This window comes from Anomaloglossus baeobatrachus, chromosome 8 (genome assembly GCF_048569485.1).
Source record: "Anomaloglossus baeobatrachus isolate aAnoBae1 chromosome 8, aAnoBae1.hap1, whole genome shotgun sequence".
Taxonomy (NCBI): domain Eukaryota; kingdom Metazoa; phylum Chordata; class Amphibia; order Anura; family Aromobatidae; genus Anomaloglossus; species Anomaloglossus baeobatrachus.
Window position 1 is genome coordinate 63,366,397 of NC_134360.1, and position 19,429 is coordinate 63,385,825.

At 45.5% G+C, this 19,429-nt stretch overlaps 1 protein-coding gene across 1 annotated transcript in view; it reads left to right on the plus strand.

The window, feature by feature from the left end:
- The first annotated feature begins 8,650 nt into the window (after positions 1 to 8,650).
- The window catches only part of NT5DC2 (5'-nucleotidase domain containing 2), an 84,536-nt gene continuing 73,757 nt past the window's right edge, over positions 8,651 to 19,429 (plus strand). The window contains exons 1-2 of the mRNA XM_075321738.1: positions 8,651 to 8,882; positions 17,167 to 17,351. Coding sequence (XP_075177853.1) covers positions 8,681 to 8,882; positions 17,167 to 17,351 — 387 coding nt within the window. The 5' untranslated portion in view covers positions 8,651 to 8,680. The remainder of the gene's footprint in view (positions 8,883 to 17,166; positions 17,352 to 19,429) is intronic.

Genomic DNA, 19,429 nt, shown 5'->3' on the forward strand with positions numbered 1-19,429 from the left:
TTCCCATGCCGAAAAGCTTGTTGATTGGCTGCATTGCAGACTTTCAGCAAACTTTACTCAACATCTAAACAGCAACAGGACACGAACTTCTGCGGAAAGTGTGAGCCTCGGACACTGGGTGTCCGTACAAACCCCGAAATTTACAGATTGTGTTCGCTCATCTGTTCTTTTCCCATAAATGTGCGCTGCTGCAAATCGAGGGCCGCTGCTTTGTGTTTTTTTTTTTTTCCCCCTTCCCCCCCCCCCCCCCCCCCCCCCCCACTTCCCCCCCCAGGCTAAATTGTGCCAGCCAGTCCCTGATCATATCTAACCCAAAATGGAACCAATAAAAATGCCGGCTCGCTTTGCAAAAAATAAGCCACCAATAAGCCACCAACCAAAAAATGAAAATGTTACGGGTCTTGGAAAATGGCGACATAACCCCCCGCCCACACCCAAGGTTTTTTTTGTGTAAATGACTGATCTTTTTTCCACCACTAAAAAAAGAAAGAAAACTGGACATGTTTGGTATCGCCGTAATTGTACTAAAAAGGAGAATCTTACTGCCAGGTCATTTTTACAACAAAATGTATACCATAAAAGCAATCCCTTAACCAACTATATCAGAATTGTATTTTTTTTCCCCTCACAATTGAATGAATGAATGTTATCATTCAGAAATACAGCTCCTCCTGCAAAAAAAAAAAAAAGCCCTCCTATGTCTATGTGGACAGAAAATAAAAAAATTATGCCTTTTGGGGAAAAAAAGTAGGAAAAAACAGAAATAGTCCCCTTCATGAAGGGGTTAAGTTTGAGTGTAATTTGCAAAAAAAATGTAGAATAGTTCATGGGGGTATGAATACTTTTTTCAAAGCACTGTCAGCAAAAATATGGCGTAGTGCAAGATTTCTTGTCCTATTCTGGCGAAAAAAAAGATTTAATATTACATGGTATAAAAAATAAAATAATGCTCAATGTACAAAAACGTGGATTTAGCAAGAATAAGCCACATAAAAAGTTCAGAGTGCGCGCACATATAAAATCTACAATGAGACATGTTCTATCGGACAGCGTTATGAACACTTCAAAGCAAACACATGCAGAGTGTGAATACAGCCCCAGGCCTCATCATTTTCACTAATGGCCCCTGTATACATCAGGCCACGTGCACATGTTGAGTATTTGGCAAGTTTTTTACTTCAGTATTTGTAGCCAAAACCAGGAGTGGGTGAAACATACAGAAATGGTGCCAGTGTTTCTATTATACGTTTCCTCTGATTGCTCCACTCCTGGTTTTGTCTACAAATACTGAGGTAAAAACTCACCAAATACTGAGGTAAAAAGACCAAATAGGTAAAAACTCAACAAATACTGAGGTAAAAAGTCACCAAATTCTGAGGTAAAAACTCACCAAATTCTGAGGCAAAAACTAACCAAATACTGAGTTAAAAAAAACCCTCTCCAAATACTGAGGTCAAAACTCACCAAATACTGAGGTAACAAAAAAAAGCTCCCCAAATTCTGAGGGAAAAACTCACCAAATACTCAACGTGTGCACATGGTCTAACTGCTCAGTTTTAGCTCCAAAAACTCAGCAAAAAGGCTGTGTTCCTATACTCTTAGAAAAAAAAAGCAGTACACTGAAAACCATCAGGCCACGTACATACATTGAGTATGTGGTGAGACTTTTTTACCTCAGTATTTGTAAGGCAAAACCACGAGTGAGGAAAATTCAGTCCGAGGAATAGAAACACTGGCACCACTTCTGCAATCCTCGGTTTGACTTACATATACTGAGGTAAAAAAGTCACCAATACTCTCCGTGTGCACGTGGCCTAATTGTTTTCAGTGTTCTAACTTCTTTTTTACTATGTTATTTCAGCAAATGCACATGTACATTAGCAGCAATGAACAGGCTTGACCCTATGTGAAGTATTGAAGTATCTAATGAGTGTGTAAAAGTAATTGTGAAGGGAGGAGGAGGTGAGATGTGATACCACCCATGTGAATGGTGGATCCTGTGCTATCAGGTGTTACCTGTTACTCTAATCCTGCCTCTGATGATAATGATCTGCTGAAAGGACTGCAAACTGTGAATTTCCTGGTATTAGTAATGTGTGGGCATCTATCAGAGACCTCCATTACTATTCCAGAGATTTAAAAAATAAATAAATAAAATTAGTTCAACAAACACCCCTCGACTGCAGCCCTCGTTCACCAATTTATTAAAAATGTATATTAAAGAAAGACCACTATAATCCACAGCAATGTCCGACGCCATTTCCCAAAAGTGAATCTGAAAAATATAAAAAGAGAAAATGACTAAAGAAATAAAGACATTTCCCTGCAAAAACTCTAATCCAAGGTCCGCCGCAATCAAAAAGGAGGTCCTACGACTTTCCAAGACTCACTGTCCCAGAGAATGAAGAACAGATCGTCCCTCATTGGCAGGGAGAGTAATCCCTGTATTCTCAGATACTGTGCTGTATGTGAACCACTGCAGTGAACTGAGATTACCTCATCAGGTCATCCCAGGTCACAACAGCGAGTCAAACAGTAATGTGTGAGCTGCAGTGGGCAGGGACGAGCGATGACAGCACGAGTTCACCACAGTTCAATGCCTGCAGCTGTTTTCACGCCAAGTATCACGATAACCGCGGGCAATGAACTGAGTTGAACTCGAGTTCCCTGAAGTTCATGGCAGCCAGCTCTCGCGATACTTGACGCAAAATCCGCGGGCACTGGCCTTTGGTGAATTCATGCTGTCACTGCTTGTCCCTGCCCGTGCCCGCTCACACACTGCTGTGTGACCCGCTGCAGTGACCTGGGCTGACCTCATGAGGTCATCACTGCTCACTGCATTGATTCTCACACAGCAGTGTGTGAGGCTGCAGTGACTGCTCTTCCTGCCAATGAGGACCCATCTGTTCTTCATTGGCTGGGACTGTGAGTCTTATGCGGGCGTGACACGAGACGATTTATCGTGCGATATGTCGTCGGGGTTACGGTTTTCGTGACGCACATCCGGCATCGTTTGCAATATCGTTTCGTGTGACACCTACGAGCGTCTCAGAACGATCTTAAATCGGTTACAAATCGTGTATCGTTTACATATCGTTTATTTTAAAAAAAATCGTTTATTTTTCTTTGCGACGGTTGTTCATCGTACTCTCGTGGTAGCACACATCGCTCCGTGTGACACCCCGGGAATGATGAACTGCATCTTACCTGCGGCCGCCGGCAATACTGAAGGAAGAAGGTGGGCGGGATGTTTACGTCCCGCTCATCTCCGCCCCTCCGCTTCTATTGGCCGGCCGCTGTGTGACGTCGCTGAGACGCCGAACGTCCCACCCCATTCAGGAAGTGGATGTTCGCAACCCACAGCGAGGTCGCTCAGCAGGTAAGTACGTGTTACGGGGGTTTAACGACTTTGTGCGACACGGGCAGCGATTTGCCCGTGACGCACAAACGACGGGGGCGGATACGATCGCTCGTGCGATCGCACGATAGATCGTATCGTGTGACGCCCGCATTAGAATGTAGTCAGACACCCTTTTGGAATATGCCTGCTTGGATTAGGGTTTTTGCAGGAAAATAAATTGGTGAATGAGTATGTCTTTTATCTTTATTTCTTTAATAATTTTCTCTTTTTAGGATTCGCTTTTCAGATTCACTTTTGGGAAACACCGTGGGACATTGTTATGGATTACGGTGGACTTTTTAAAAAAAATTAATTGATGAACGAGGGCTGTAGTCGGGGGGTTGTTTGTTCAAGTAAAATATTTTTTTCCTATTTCTAGTGGATTAGTAATGGGGCTGTCTGATAGACCTCTACCCATTACTCATACCACGGCTTGATTCCAGCTGTAAATTCACAGCTGGCATCAACCCCATATATTACCCTATTTTCCACTGCATCAGGGCAACAGGAAGAGCTGATTACAGCGCCAGATTTGGCGCATCTATTAGACGTGTCACCAGGGGTGGGATTCAGTCAATTCTGTACGGTTTGGGAGAACCGGTTGTTAAAATAGCAGCCGGTTCTCCGAATCGGCAAGAAACAGCTCCGGCGATCCGGTTCCCTGTATTCATTTGTGTTAGTGTCTCTTTAAGACTCTAACACAAATGAATCCCCGTACCTCTGCGCCGCACTTCCGGGTTCAATGGAGCCTGTCTGCTCCCTGAATCGGCGTGCAGTGACGCGCTGACGCTGCAGAGATGTCACGGCAGTGTGAGGAGGTAGCTCCTCCTCCTGCCGTTTGTCAGTGTGACTGCAGAGTGCCACTGCCGCGGAGGACGGGAGACACAGGAGAGGCTGCCGGTGCTTGGATCAGGTAAGCGCTCAGTGAGCCGAAGATGCAGGGAGAGGGGCCGCATAATGGCAGCTATATGGGGAGAGGAGCCACATAAGATGGGAGCTATAAGGGAAAAGGAGCCATATGGGACAGGATCTGCAGGGGAAAAGGAGCACATGGGATGAGATCTGCATACGGCCCGGTATTCTCAGGCTGGGGAGGGAGAGGGGCAGGGTTAATGTCCCCCGCCTCACTCCCCCTCCCGCAGCCGAGAATATCAGCCGCAGCTGCCCCGGCACTGTCGCATGCATTATGCGGCAGCACCAGCGTGTCCCCGGCTCTTCCTGCCGCCGTGTAGCAGTGGCAGCAGGGTATTACAAGGGGTTAATGGTGGTGGATCACCGCCATTAACTCCAGGCTTGATCATGGCAGCGTCTATGTGACAGCTGACATGATCAACCCGTAAGTAAAGTGAATAAAACACAGACACCGAAAAATCCTTTATTTTAAATAAAACAAACAAGCCTCGTTCACCATTTTATTAACCCCTCCCGTACCAAAGCTCCGGCGTAATCCACAGCTCCGACGTCCTGCGCTGCTTACATCCAGCCGCGACTGTCACAGACACAGCGCTGAATGAATGCAGCAGACAGCAGAGGTAATTACCGGTCATTTCCCACGGCCGGTAATGTGAACTCACTGCCGACCGTGGGAAATGCAGCGATCTGTCCTCTATCTATCTATCTATCCCTCTATCTATTCTTCTGTCTATCTACTATCTCAGAATTAAATTACTTTTTTTTTTTTTTTCCCAATGTGCTTTATTGCATTGAATGCAATAAAGCACATCCTAACCCGCACGCGGCAAAACCGCGGCAATACCACGAACAATACCGCGGTCAAACCGCGGCAAACTGCATGCGGTTTTCGGGTGCGGTTTGCCGCGGTTTTTTACCGCGGGTGCGGTAATCTTTGAGAGCATGCGGAATTTTCTCAAGAAAATTCCATTTCCCAGTGCGCACATAGCCTTAGAATGTCGTCCCACGTCAGAGGTCCCGCCCAACCACATGTCTCTAAACAAACAAACAGTGCGGGGCGTTTAGCATTGGTGCCGCCCATAGGCAGGTTCCCTAATAAGCTTTATGAAGAAGGGGAAGTGTCACAATCAAAAATATATAACCCTTAAAAACTCTTTTATTAATAATATTAAAATCCACAAACTCTTGTGCAAAATGTGTAGGAAAAAGAAAGGGAGGAAGGTAAAGATCTTACCCTATTTGATACCCCTCCCTCCTGTCCACTACCTACCGCGGGGGTTGGCACCCTAAATATACGAAAATGGCGCCCCCACTCAGCGGTGGCTGGCCCTAAAAAATCCCTAGATAGACCCTCAATATAGTCATGAAAAATAGATAAAGTGGAGGGTTATGGGAGGGCACATTCAATCTTAGTGGACAGAAATACTAGGACACATATACCCGGCCGATAGGCCTTGACTATTTCATGGAATTCCGATGTACCCTGGAATGATACTTGATCAGATATAACCTAATAATATAGATAGTATTCTCAGGGACCCGGAATAACCAAATCAACTCACTATGCAGAGAGAGTACTCCAATAGAAAATAATATGCATATTAGACTAAGTGCATAAGGCAGTGCAGAGTGCAATATGATGTATAGGACTCAGACATACAAAAGCTCCTGGGGCTGTCTGCTTCCTCCAGACAGACGGCTTATATGCCCCAGGAAGCCGGTCTAGGTGTCATTGCATTTGCACGTACAGATTGCATATCAAAAAACCACCAGGTGGTACCACCCGGGTTAGTGCATAAAGAGATAGTCAGGCACTTAGCTCATCGGGGGTCATGTGATTGTCCCAGAATTGCCCTGGAGTCGCCTCGACGCGTTTCTCCGGCCACGGATCTTCAGGAGGCTCGATATACAACTTGCCAATCGTTAGCAGGACGGCATGATGTCTGGATAAAGCCCCTTTATCCAGACATCATGCCGTCCTGCTAACGATTGGCAAGTTGTATATCGAGCCTCCTGAAGATCCGTGGCCGGAGAAACGCGTCGAGGCGACTCCAGGGCAATTCTGGGACAATCACATGACCCCCGATGAGCTAAGTGCCTGACTATCTCTTTATGCACTAACCCGGGTGGTACCACCTGGTGGTTTTTTGATATGCAATCTGTACGTGCAAATGCAATGACACCTAGACCGGCTTCCTGGGGCATATAAGCCGTCTGTCTGGAGGAAGCAGACAGCCCCAGGAGCTTTTGTATGTCTGAGTCCTATACATCATATTGCACTCTGCACTGCCTTATGCACTTAGTCTAATATGCATATTATTTTCTATTGGAGTACTCTCTCTGCATAGTGAGTTGATTTGGTTATTCCGGGTCCCTGAGAATACTATCTATATTATTAGGTTATATCTGATCAAGTATCATTCCAGGGTACATCGGAATTCCATGAAATAGTCAAGGCCTATCGGCCGGGTATATGTGTCCTAGTATTTCTGTCCACTAAGATTGAATGTGCCCTCCCATAACCCTCCACTTTATCTATTTTTCATGACTATATTGAGGGTCTATCTAGGGATTTTTTAGGGCCAGCCACCGCTGAGTGGGGGCGCCATTTTCGTATATTTAGGGTGCCAACCCCCGCGGTAGGTAGTGGACAGGAGGGAGGGGTATCAAATAGGGTAAGATCTTTACCTTCCTCCCTTTCTTTTTCCTACACAGGTTCCCTAATAACCCCCAAGAGTCTGGAGCAAGGGAGTGACACCCACCACCGCACCGCTCCAATAGTGAGCACATGCCCACACACAGGCGTCAGCCAGGGCGACGCCCACCATCATATTGCTGAAGGCAGTAACAGACGCCCATGTTACATGTAGCCGGCTGAGGCCACGCCCCCACGATGAACGTCACAGGCCTGACGCTACACTGTACCGCCCCTACAGTGACGTGTATGCTCACCAAGGGGACGCACAGGGCAGACGTCATGCGGGCACTGCTCACGCCCCTTAATTAGCCCCGTCGGCCAGCCGCTCCCACAGCAGTAGCAGACGCCCCCATCCCATGTCACCGACTAAGGCCACGGCCCCTCACGGAGCGTTACAGGCCTGACGCTGCACAGTACCGCCCATACAGTGACGTGTGTGCTTGTCCATGTGGACGCCCCAGGGCGGACGTCGTCCAGACACTGCTCTCCACTTCTCCATTAACCCCATGAGGTGGCCGCTCCAACCAGGCACTTGGGAGTTCAGGCCAATCCCACCACCGCATCACCCATTAATAGTGGGAGCGTTTTCATCAGAATAAATGGGGCATAAAACGATGCTTGTTAAGTGCCGAACGCTACCCAACTAAAGGGTACCCACCTATGTAAACAGGCAGGGTAACAACCAATAGTCAGGATGTTAATCCCTATAATAAAAAGGGAAGACCAGTATGAACAATTGGTACCCATATAATTCATGATAGTGATGCCTGGGTAAAAATGTGGAGCAGTACAGGGATATGTCTCACTATTCTTAAGGACAAACACCACTAGGCCTTAATGAGATCTTAACATTTGGTTGCTTCTTGTAAATTGTAGGGCTGCATAGGGTTTCCAGGGAAAGCCGCCGTGGAACTCCTTTAGTAATCATTTTTAAAAATTGTAGAAAAACCGTTTAATACAATATGACTGACAGTGACTTTAACAACTGATACTGGACAGGAGAGTGACGGTAGAGGAGGGGAAGAAGGGGAAAGATTATATTTTCAATTACTTGAATTTTTTGGTTGAGGAAAGTGTGTGAAAATGGGTGTGGTTACAGAATGGGTGTGGTTACAGAATGGGCGGGGTTTACAGAGAACCTGTTAAAAATTTGAATCCCACCCCTGCGTGTCACCTTTGGGGCAACAGCAGGCTGCTATCTTGAGGCTGGGAAGGGCCGAATTACCATGGCCCTTCCCACCCTCAAAATATCAGCCCCCAGCTGTCTGCTGTCCCTTGACTAGTTTTGAAAAAATGGAGGGAATCCTACACTGTTTGTTTTTTTTTTTTTAAATTTAGCATTTAATCTATCATTTTTCTGGCTTCGCACATCTTTTACACAACCCCCTTATATTAATTTCAGTATCATGCATTTTTTCCAGTACCGGTCACACGGATGTCCAAAACGGGCCATGCAACAAGTGCTTTTTTACACGGATATGTGAAGGGTGTTTAAAGGGATTTTTCTGGGACTATCATACAGATGACTGTCACTTGTCCATGGTGTCCCCGCCTGTCCGATACTGATAGATTTATTACTATATATTTTATTTATGGCGCGTCTGCCTGCAGCCCCCTGATCCCCCAGCAGGGGCGCGTGTCCCTCCCCGCCGCACGGCTGCTGCAGAGCAATGTCCGTGCTGTGTGCCCGGGGGCGGCCGGGGGTTGCGGGGTGCAGCCGGGTGCTGTGTGCACAGCTGAGCTCCCCCCCTCACCAGCAGGACCCTGGCACTGAAGATGGGACAACCCCAGGGAAGGAAAGTGCACCGGAGAAAGTGGACGGCAAAGCCCAGCTGTGGAGCCGCCACCGGGAGATGAAGAAGCTGGTGCGCGGTCAGTGCGGGGACTGACAGCAGCCGTGCGCCGACAGGTGGCAGGGTGGGGGAGGGGGGCACGGAGACAGAGGAGGGGGGCTTCTGCCCGAGGGGCTGCAGATGGCATCAGAATCCTACAAGACCCAGGACAGAGAGACATTAGGCATAAAGCACAATACCGTTACCATAGTAGTACTGTATACATATAGCAGTAGTACCCAGTGGAAATTGTAGTATACATATAGTAGTGGTGGAAGTAGTATACACATGGTAGCGGTACTAGTAGTTGTAGTATGCACATAGTAGCGGTAGTAGTATGCACATAGTATTGTAATGCTCCTAGTACAGTAGTATACATGTAGTAGTATACACATAGTAGCGGTAGTAGTATGCACATAGTATTGTAATGGTCCTAGGACAGTAGTATACATTTAGTAGTATACACATAGTAGTATGCACAGTAGTAGTAGTATACCTATAGTAGCTGTACTAGTGATATACACGTAGTATTAGCATACACATAGTAGCAGTACTAGTAATGTGCACAAATGATATACAAGTTGTTGTATACACATAGTAACGGTACTAATAATATACATGTAATAGTAGTAGTAGTAGTAGTAAACATTTAATATAGACATAGTAGTCATATACATTGAGTAGTATAGACATAGTAGCTGTATACATGTAGTAGTATACACATAGTAGCTTCAGTGCTGGCCAAAAGTATTGGCACCCCTGCAATTCTGTCAGATAATACTCAGTTTCTTCTTGAAAATGATTGAAATCACAAATTCTTTGGTATTATTATCTTCATTTATTTTGCTTGCAATGAAAAAAACACAAAAGAGAATGAAACAAAAATCAAATCATTGATCATTTCACACAAAACTCCAAAAATGGGCCAGACAAAAGTATTGGCACCCTTAGCCTAAGGCTATGTGCACACACTGCGTCTTTTTGACGCTGCGTTTTTGTGCGTTTTTGGCCGCTAAAAACGCACCTGCGTCGAAAAAACGCGGCAAAAAACGCACGCGTTTTGCCGCGATTTGGTGCGTTTTTTTGCTGCGTTTTGCTGCGTTTTTGCTCACTGCGTCTTTATGCATTTTTTATCAGTGAACAAAAAAAAAAGGTCTGATGTCATTTCCTTCTTCAATGTGTTCTTCATTCTCCACTAATGTATGCAGAAGAGCAGACAGCTGCAGAACTACAAGGCTCAGCATATTCCATCCAATAGTGTATGCAGGAGAGCAGACATCAGCTGCAGACCTACAAGGCTCAGCATCCTCCTTCTAGGACTGTATGCAGGATTTCTTTGCCCCCCCAAACAAAAAAAAATGACGTGGGCTTCGCCATATTATTGTATACTAGCCGGGTACAGCAGGCAGGTACGGGCTGCCCCCAACCCCCAGCTGCCTATTTGTACCCGGCTGGGAACCAAAAATAAAGGGAAGCCAATTTTTTTAAAATTATTTCATGAATTTCATGAAATAATTTTAAAAAAAAAATGACGTGAGTTTCGCCCAATTTTTGAGTCCAGCCGGGTACAACTAGGCAGCTGGGGATTGGAATCCGCAGTGCAGGGTGCCCATGCTTTCTGGGCACCCCCGCTGTGAATTGCAGTCCCGCAGCCACCCCAGAAAATGGCGCTTTCATAGAAGCGCCATCTTCTGGCGCTGTATCCAACTCTTCCAGCTGCCCTGAAGCCGGGTGGCTAGCTAGGTAATAATGGAGTTAGGGCTAGCTGTATATTATCAGCTAGCCCTAAGCCCGAAATTCATGGTGTCACGCCAATATTAGACATGGCCACCATGAATTTCTAGTAAAGATAAAAAAAAAACACAACACAGAAAAATATTTTTATTAGAAATAAAACACAACACAATTAGTGACTCCATCTTTATTGAAATAAAGAACCCCCCCCTCCGCAGTAATCCTGGGTTAGGGTCCCGCGCCGTCCAATCCGGATCCAATATCATCTGATCGGTTTGCTGGAAGGCAAAGCGATCAGATGATGTGTCAGGATCAAGTGCCTGAATCACATGACACAACAGCTGATTGTATAAAAGCCGATGATACAATCAGCTGATGCATCGGTGCAAAAAAAAATAAAAAAAATAATACTCACTTATGTGCTGATTACCGGCAGCTCCTGCAGCGATGGGGCGGGAGTCTGATCCCGTCCGATCGCTGCAGCAGCTGCCGGTAATCAGGGATGAAGTCTCCTGACGCATCTGCTGATACCGGCCGGGCGCCCGCGTCACCGCGATACTTACGATCACCTGATGCGTCAGGTGACTGCATCAGGTGATCCATCGCCAGGTCCTGCATCCATCGGAGCTTTTCCGGCCGTCTGCACACAGCCGGAGCGGGGGTGGCGATACCGTGAGAGGAGATGGGAGCGGGCATGGCACCGGGACCCTGCAGACAGGTGAGTATAACTTTTTTTTTTTTTTTCTACTGTTAACTTTTGTTTTCGCAGCCGCTTCCACCTCCTGCCTGTACATGGCGCCGCACGGCAGCATACATGCCCAGGACTGGAGGTGGACGCGGCGGTGACGGTACCGGGAGGATTCACGCTTCTGTATATACTGACAGAAGGAATCCTCTTCCTGTACACGTCACTTTACTACCCACCTCCTGTGTTTATAGCTGCGTTTTTGGTCTTCAAAACGCACCAAAACGCAGCTATTTGCGTTTCTCATTGCGTCTTTCAACATCCCATTGAACTCAATGGATGAAAAGCGCAGTGAAAAACGCGGGAATAATTGACATGCTGCGTTTTTGTGGTCACCACAAAAACGCAGCTGAAAAAAAACGCTGTGTGGGGACAGCAAAAATGAAAACTCATAGACTTTGCTGGGGAAGCAAAGTCATGCAGTTTTGAGGCCAAAAACGCACCCGAAAAACGCGCAAAAACGCCGAGAAAAACGCACTGTGTGCACATAGCCTAATACTTGGTTGCACAACCTTTAGGCTATGTGCACACACTGCGTCTTTTTGACGCTGCGTTTTTGTGCGTTTTTGGCCGCTAAAACGCACAAACGCACCTTCGTCGAAAAAACGCGGCAAAAAACGCACGCGTTTTGCCGCGATTTGGTGCGTTTTTTTGCTGCGTTTTGCTGCGTTTTTGCTCACTGCGTCTTTATGCGTTTTTTATCAGTGAACAAAAAAAAAAGGTCTGATGTCATTTCCTTCTTCAATGTGTTCTTCATTCTCCACTAGTGTATGCAGAAGAGCAGACAGCTGCAGAACTACAAGGCTCAGCATATTCCATCCAATAGTGTATGTAGGAGAGCAGACAGCAGCTGCAGAACTACAAGGCTCAGCATGCTCCATCCAGGACTATATGCTTGAGGGAGAGTCAGGGGGAGCAGACCTACAAGGCTCAGCATCCTCCTTCCAGGACTGTATACAGGATTTCTTTGCCCCCCCAAACAAAAAAAATGACGTGGGCTTCGCCATATTTTTGTATACTAGCTGGGTACAGCAGGCAGGTACGGGCTGCCCCCAACCCCCAGCTGCCTATTTGTACCCGGCTGGGAACCAAAAATATAGGGAAGCCCTTTTTTTTTAAATTATTTCATGAATTTCATGAAATAATTTAAAAAAAAAAATGACGTGAGCTTCGCCCAATTTTTGAATCCAGCCGGGTACAACTAGGCAGCTGGGGATTGGAATCCACAGTGCAGGGTGCCCATGCTTTCTGGGCACCCCCGCTGTGAATTGCAGTCCCGCAGCCACCCCAGAAAATGGCGCTTTCATAGAAGCGCCATCTTCTGGCGCTGTATCCAACTCTTCCAGCTGCCCTGAAGCCGGGTGGCTAGCTAGGTAATAATGGAGTTAGGGCTAGCTGTATATTATCAACTGGCCCTAAGCCCGAAATTCATGGTGTCACGCCAATATTAGACATGGCCACCATGAATTTCTAGTAAAGATAAAAAAAAAACACAACACAGAAAAATATTTTTATTAGAAATAAAACACAACACAATTAGTGACTCCATCTTTATTGAAATAAAGAACCCCCCCCTCCGCAGTAATCCTGGGTTAGGGTCCCGCGCCGTCCAATCCGGATCCAATATCATCTGATCGGTTTGCTGGAAGGCAAAGCGATCAGATGATGTGTCAGGATCAAGTGCCTGAATCACATCACACATCAGCTGATTGTATAAAAGCCGATTATACAATCAGCTGATGCATCGGTGCAAAAAAAAATAAAAAAAATAATACTCACTTATGTGCTGATTACCGGCCGCTCCTGCAGCGATGGGGCAGGAGTCTGATCCCGTCCGATCGCTGAAGCAGCTGCCGGTAATCAGGGATGAAGTCTCCTGACGCATCCGCTGATACCGGCCGGGCGCCGGTGTCACCGCGATACTTACGATCACCTGATGCGTCAGGTGACTGCATCAGGTGATCCATCGCCAGGTCCTGCATCCATCGGAGCTTTCCCGGCCGTCTGCACACAGCCGGAGCGGGGGTGGCGATACCGTGAGAGGAGCTGGGAGCGGGCATGGCACCGGGAGGCTGCACACAGGTGAGTATAACTTTTTTTTTTTTTTTCTACTGTTAACTTTTGTTTTCGCAGCCGCTTCCACCTCCTGCCCAGACATGGCGCCGCACGGCAGCATACATGCACAGGACGGGAGGTGGAAGCAGCGGTGACGGTACCGGGAGGATTCACGCTTCTGTATATACTGACAGAAGGAATCCTCTTCCTGTACACGTCACTTTACTACCCACCTCCTGTGTTTATAGCTGCGTTTTTGGTCTTCAAAACGCACCAAAACGCAGCTATTTGCGTTTCTCATTGCGTCTTTCAACATCCCATTGAACTCAATGGATGAAAAGCGCAGTGAAAAACGCGGGAATAATTGACATGCTGCGTTTTTGTGGTCACCACAAAAACGCAGCTGAAAAAAAAACGCTGTGTGGGGACAGCAAAAATGAAAACTCATAGACTTTGCTGGGGAAGCAAAGTCATGCAGTTTTGAGGCCAAAAACGCCGAGAAAAACGCACTGTGTGCACATAGCCTTAGCCAAAATAAGTGCAAACAACCGCTTCTGGTAACCATCATTGAGTTTCTTACAATGCTCTGCTCGAATTTTAGACCATTCTTCTTTGGCAAACTGCTCCAGGTCCCTGAGATTTGGAGGGGCCTTCTCCAAACTGCTATTTTGAGATCTCTCCACAGGTGTTCTATGGGATTCATGTCTGGACTCATTGCTGGCCACTTTAGTAGTCTCCAGTGCTTTCTCTCAAACCATTTTCTAGTGCTTTTTGAAGTGTGTTTTGGGTCATTGTCCTGCTGGAAGACCCATGACCTCTGAGGAAGTCCCAGCTTTCTCACACTGTGCCCTACATTATGCTGCACAATTTGTTGGAAGTCTTCAGACTTCATAATGCCATGCACACGGTCAAGCAGTCCAGTGCCAGAGGCAGCAAAGCAACCCCAAAACATCAGGGAACCTCCACTATGTTTGACTGTAGGGACCGTGTTCTTTTCTTTGAATGCCTCTTTTTTTTCCCTTTAAACTCTATGTTGATGGCTTTTCCCAAAAAGCTCTACTTTTGTCTCATCTGACCAGAGAATATTCTTCCAAAACGTTTTTGGCTTTCTCAGGTAAGTTTTGGCAAACTCCAGCCTGGCTTTTTTATGTCTCAGGGTAAGAAGTGGGGTCTTCCTGTGTATTCTACCATACAGTCCCTTTTCATTCAGACGCCGACGGATAGTACAGGTTGACACTGTTGTATTCTCGGACTGCAGGGCAGCTTGAACTTGTTTGGATGTTAGTCGAGGTTCTTTATCCACCATCCGCACAATCTTGCGTTGAAATCTCTCGTCAATTTTTCTTTTCCTTCCACATCTAGGGAGGTTAGCCACAGTGCCATGGGCTTTACACTTCTTGATGACACTGCGCACCGTAGACACAGGAACATTCAGGTCTTTGGAGATGGACTTGTAGCCTTGAGATTGCTCATGCTTCCTCACAATTTGGATTCTCAAGTCCTCAGACAGTTCTTTGGTCTTCTTTCTTTTCTCCATGCTCAATGTGGTACACACAAGGACACAGGACAGAGGTTGAGTCAACTTTAATCCATGTCAACTGGCTGCAAGTGTGATTTAGTTATTGCCAACACCTGTTAGGTCCCACAGGTAAGTTACAGGTGCTGGTAATTACACAAATTAGAGAAGCATCACATGATTTTTCACACAGTGCCAATACTTTTGTCCACCCCTTTTTGTGTTTGGTGTGGAATTATATCTGATTTGGCTTTATGACAATTTTTTTTTTCTTTTTTTATTGAAGACAAATTAAATGAAGATAATAATACCAAAGAATTTGTGATTGCAATCATTTTCAAGAAGAAACTGAGTATTATCTGACAGAATTGCAGGGGTGCCAATACTTTTGGCCAGCACTGTAGTATTGTAATGGTCCTAGTACAGTAGTATACACATAGTAGTGTGCACATAGCAGTACTACTAGTAGTAGTAGTATACACATAGTGGCGGTACTAGTAGTATACACAGTAGTAGTAGTAGTACTACTGTCTCCTCCCCAAAATCCTATAGAATGTAAGCCCGCAAGGGCAGGGCCCTCTTCCCTCTGTACTAGTCTGTCTACTGTAACTTGTGTATGTATTCTGTATGTAACCCCCTTCTCATGTACAGCATCATGGAATTAATGGTGCTCTATAAATAAATAATAATAATATTAATAATAATAATAATAGTAGTAGTAGAATACATATAGTAGCTGTACTAGTGATATACATGTAGTATTAGCATACACACATAGTAGTATACACATAGCAGTACTATTAGTAGTAGTAGTAGTATACACATAGTGGCGGTACTAGTAGTATACACAGTAGTAGTAGTACTACTGTCTCCTCCCCAAAATCCTATAGAATGTAAGCCCGCAAGGGCAGGGCCCTCTTCCCTCTGTACTAGCCTGTCTACTGTAACTTGTATATGTATTCTGTATGTAACCCCTTCTCATGTACAGCACCATGGAATTAATGGTGCTCTATAAATAAATAATAATAATAATAATAGCAGTAGTAGAATACACATAGTAGCTGTACTAGTGATATACATGTAGTATTAGCATACACACATAGTAGCAGTACTAGTAATATGCACGTAGTAGTAGTATACATATAGTAACGGTAGTAGTGATATACACGTAGTAGTATACATATAGTAGCAGTACTAGTGATATACAAGTAGTAATAGTACTATACACATAGTAGCGGTACTAGTGATATACATGTAGCAGTAATATACACATAGTAGCGGTACTAGTGCTATACATGTAGTAGTAGTACTATACACATAGTAGCGATACTAGTGATATACAAGTAGTAGTATACACATAGTAGCTGTACTATTGATATACAAGTAGTAGTATACACATAGTAGCTGTACTAGTAATATACAAGTAGTAGTATACACATAGTATCTGTACTAGTAATATACACATAGCAGTAGTATACACATAGTAGCGGTACTTGTGATATACACGTAATGGTAGCATACACATTGTAGCAGTACTAGTAATGTACACGTAGTAGTAGTATACATATAGTAATGGCACTAGTGATATACACGTAGTATACACATAGTACTAGTACTACTGACATACATGTAGTTGTAAACACATAGTAACGGTACTAATAATATACATGTAATAGTAGTAGTTGTATACATGTAGTAGTAGTATACATTTAATAGTTACATAGTAGTCGTATACATGTAGTAATATAGACATAGTAGCCGTATACATGTGGATGTATACAGATATTAACCGTATTCATGTAATAGTATACTCATAGCCGTATACATGTAGAATACACATAGTAGCTGTATACATGTAATAGTATACGTATAGCATGTAGTAGTATTAAATGGAACCTGTCATGTGGGAAATGGTATCAGATCTATAGAGCAGAAGGAGCTGATCAGATTTATGTACAATTTTTTGGGAAAAGTCTCCGTTAATGAGTCCGGTGGTCGGTTCTACTCAGTGACTGACAGTCTTCCCTGTACTGTGTTTGCAGACATAGCTGTCAGTCACCATTAGCCCCGCCCACTGGACTCCTATATACAACACGTGGGTTTCATTAAATGAAATAAAATCTTTTCCCATAAACCTATATATCATTCTGCTCAGCTTCTCCTCCTCTACAGCCGGGGGTACAGACTTGGGACTACAATGTACAATGTGACACGTTCCCTTTAATTGTTTGTGGGACAAAAAGTAATAATCTATGGTTTTGTGTTCTCTTTCAGATCTTCTCCCTCCCGGTGTCTGCAATCTGCTGAATCCAGCAGCCATATGTGCCAACAATGAGATCTGCCTGGGAGACATTGAGGTGTATGGCTTTGACTATGACTACACCCTGGCACAGTATTCTGATATGCTACATAAGAAGATATTCAGTACGGCCAGAGACATCCTTATACAGCACTACAGGGTAATCTTTCTACCTAATTCCTAGCAGAACACTGAAAACTTTAAAAGGCAGGGTCTTATTTGTAGCGGACACCTTGGTTACCACGTCACTGCGCAACGCTATACGTTGGCGCTAGGCCTCGTTCTGATCACAAATGAACATGTGACTAGCACTATAGACTTTAATGGGTAAATGTTCTCTGAAAGTCACGGATAGAACACGTACAGGATTCACACACGTCTGAATGAGACCTCATATCTAGTCATAGGAAAATATAGCTTTCAGTCTAGGAGCTTAAAGGGGCTGCTCACTACTCACATAACCCCTTCTCAATCCATATATTTTCCCCCATATAACTTCTATTCACCTTCAGTGCTGTTCCAGCGGTGTTGTCGCTGTCTCTCCCTGGATCACATAACATTGTGATATCACACGATCCCTGCGGCTAATCCGAGGCCATTTCACTCTTTCCACCTCCACATGTAAGAGATTTGTGTAAAGGAGAGGAGAGTGAAGCGGCCACTGATTGGCTGCAGGGACCATGTGATGTCACTCTGTTGCGCAATCCCAGGAGAGACCACGTTGACACTGCTGGAACAGCAGCGGAGATGAATATGTGTTTATTATTTTAAATGGGGGAAACATATGGCTGGTGCAGGGGTCATCGGAGTAGTGGGCAGCTTTTTTAATACACTATCCCATGCATTTATTCTGTAACGTCCCATACCGCTTTTTGCCTATTAAATGGACATTGATCAAATAATAAGGGCTTGATGATCTCTCTTAAGGGTGCTTTACACGCTGCAACATCGCTAGTGATGTTGAGCGCGATAGCACCCGCCCCGTCGTATGTGCAACATTTGGTGATCGCTGCCGTAGCGAACATTATCGCTACGGCAGCGTCACACGCACATACCTTGTCAGTGACGTCACTGTGACCGCCGAACAATCTTTCCTTCAAGGGGGAGGTGCGTTCAGCGTCACAGCGACGTCACTGCGGCGTCACTAAGCGGCCGGCCAATAGAAGCGGCGGGGCGGAGATGAGCGGGATGTAACATCCTGCCCACCTCCTTCCTTCCGCATTGCCAGTGGACGCAGGTAAGGAGATGTTCGTCGCTCCTGCGGTGTCACACATAGCGATGTGTGATGCCGCAGGAACGAGGAACAACATCGCTACGTACGAAACAACGATTTTCGGTGTTTGGATGACATCTCCAAAACTAACGATTTTTGTCTCTTTTGCGATCATTAAAGGTCGCTCGTACGTGTTACACGCTGCGATGCCGCTAACAACGCCGGATGTGCGTCACTAACGATGTGACCCCGACGATATATCGTTAGCGATATCGCAGCGTGTAAAGCCCCCTTTAGTCTGAGTTTTGCTCAATCTCACCTGAACGAAACCTTCACTATGTAGGGAATGTAACCAATGTATATTATGCTCCATATTGAGGTAGCGCAATCTAGAGTTTGATGGGCCCCAGTGCAAAGTTTGAACCTGGACCCCCCACATGTTGGTCATATGTATGGACCTTTGTAGCTTCTAAATCCTAAGAAGAATACTAATTGCCCACCCTCTCCCTTCATTGTGTAGTACTGACCCCCATAGTGTACTAATTTCCCCCATACTGGGCCACTTCCTGGTAAATATATCCTCCTTCCTGGTATGTGACCTCATCATGGTTATATCCTGGAATATATGGCCATATCATGGTATATATGTCCCCATCAAGGCCCCATTCTGGTATAGATGACCCCATCCTGGTATACATGTCCCAATAATGGCCCCATCCTGGTATACATGTCCCAATAATGGCCCCCTCCTGGTACATATGATACCCCCGGGCGCCACACACAGTAAAAAGATAAATAAACTAACATATTCACCTTCCCCCTGCTCCTCCTCGTATGAAGACATGCCGCAACTGACCAGCATGTAAGCGGTGCAGCGCATGACATCACTGTCATGCGTGGTGCTCCCACTTGCAGCGCGATCGGCTGCCGGTTGCCGGCATATTCTCTGCTCCCCATGAACTGGATTATGTGCGTGGGGAGTAGTGAATATCCATAGCCTTAATCAGCGGTCGGTACGTAGTAGT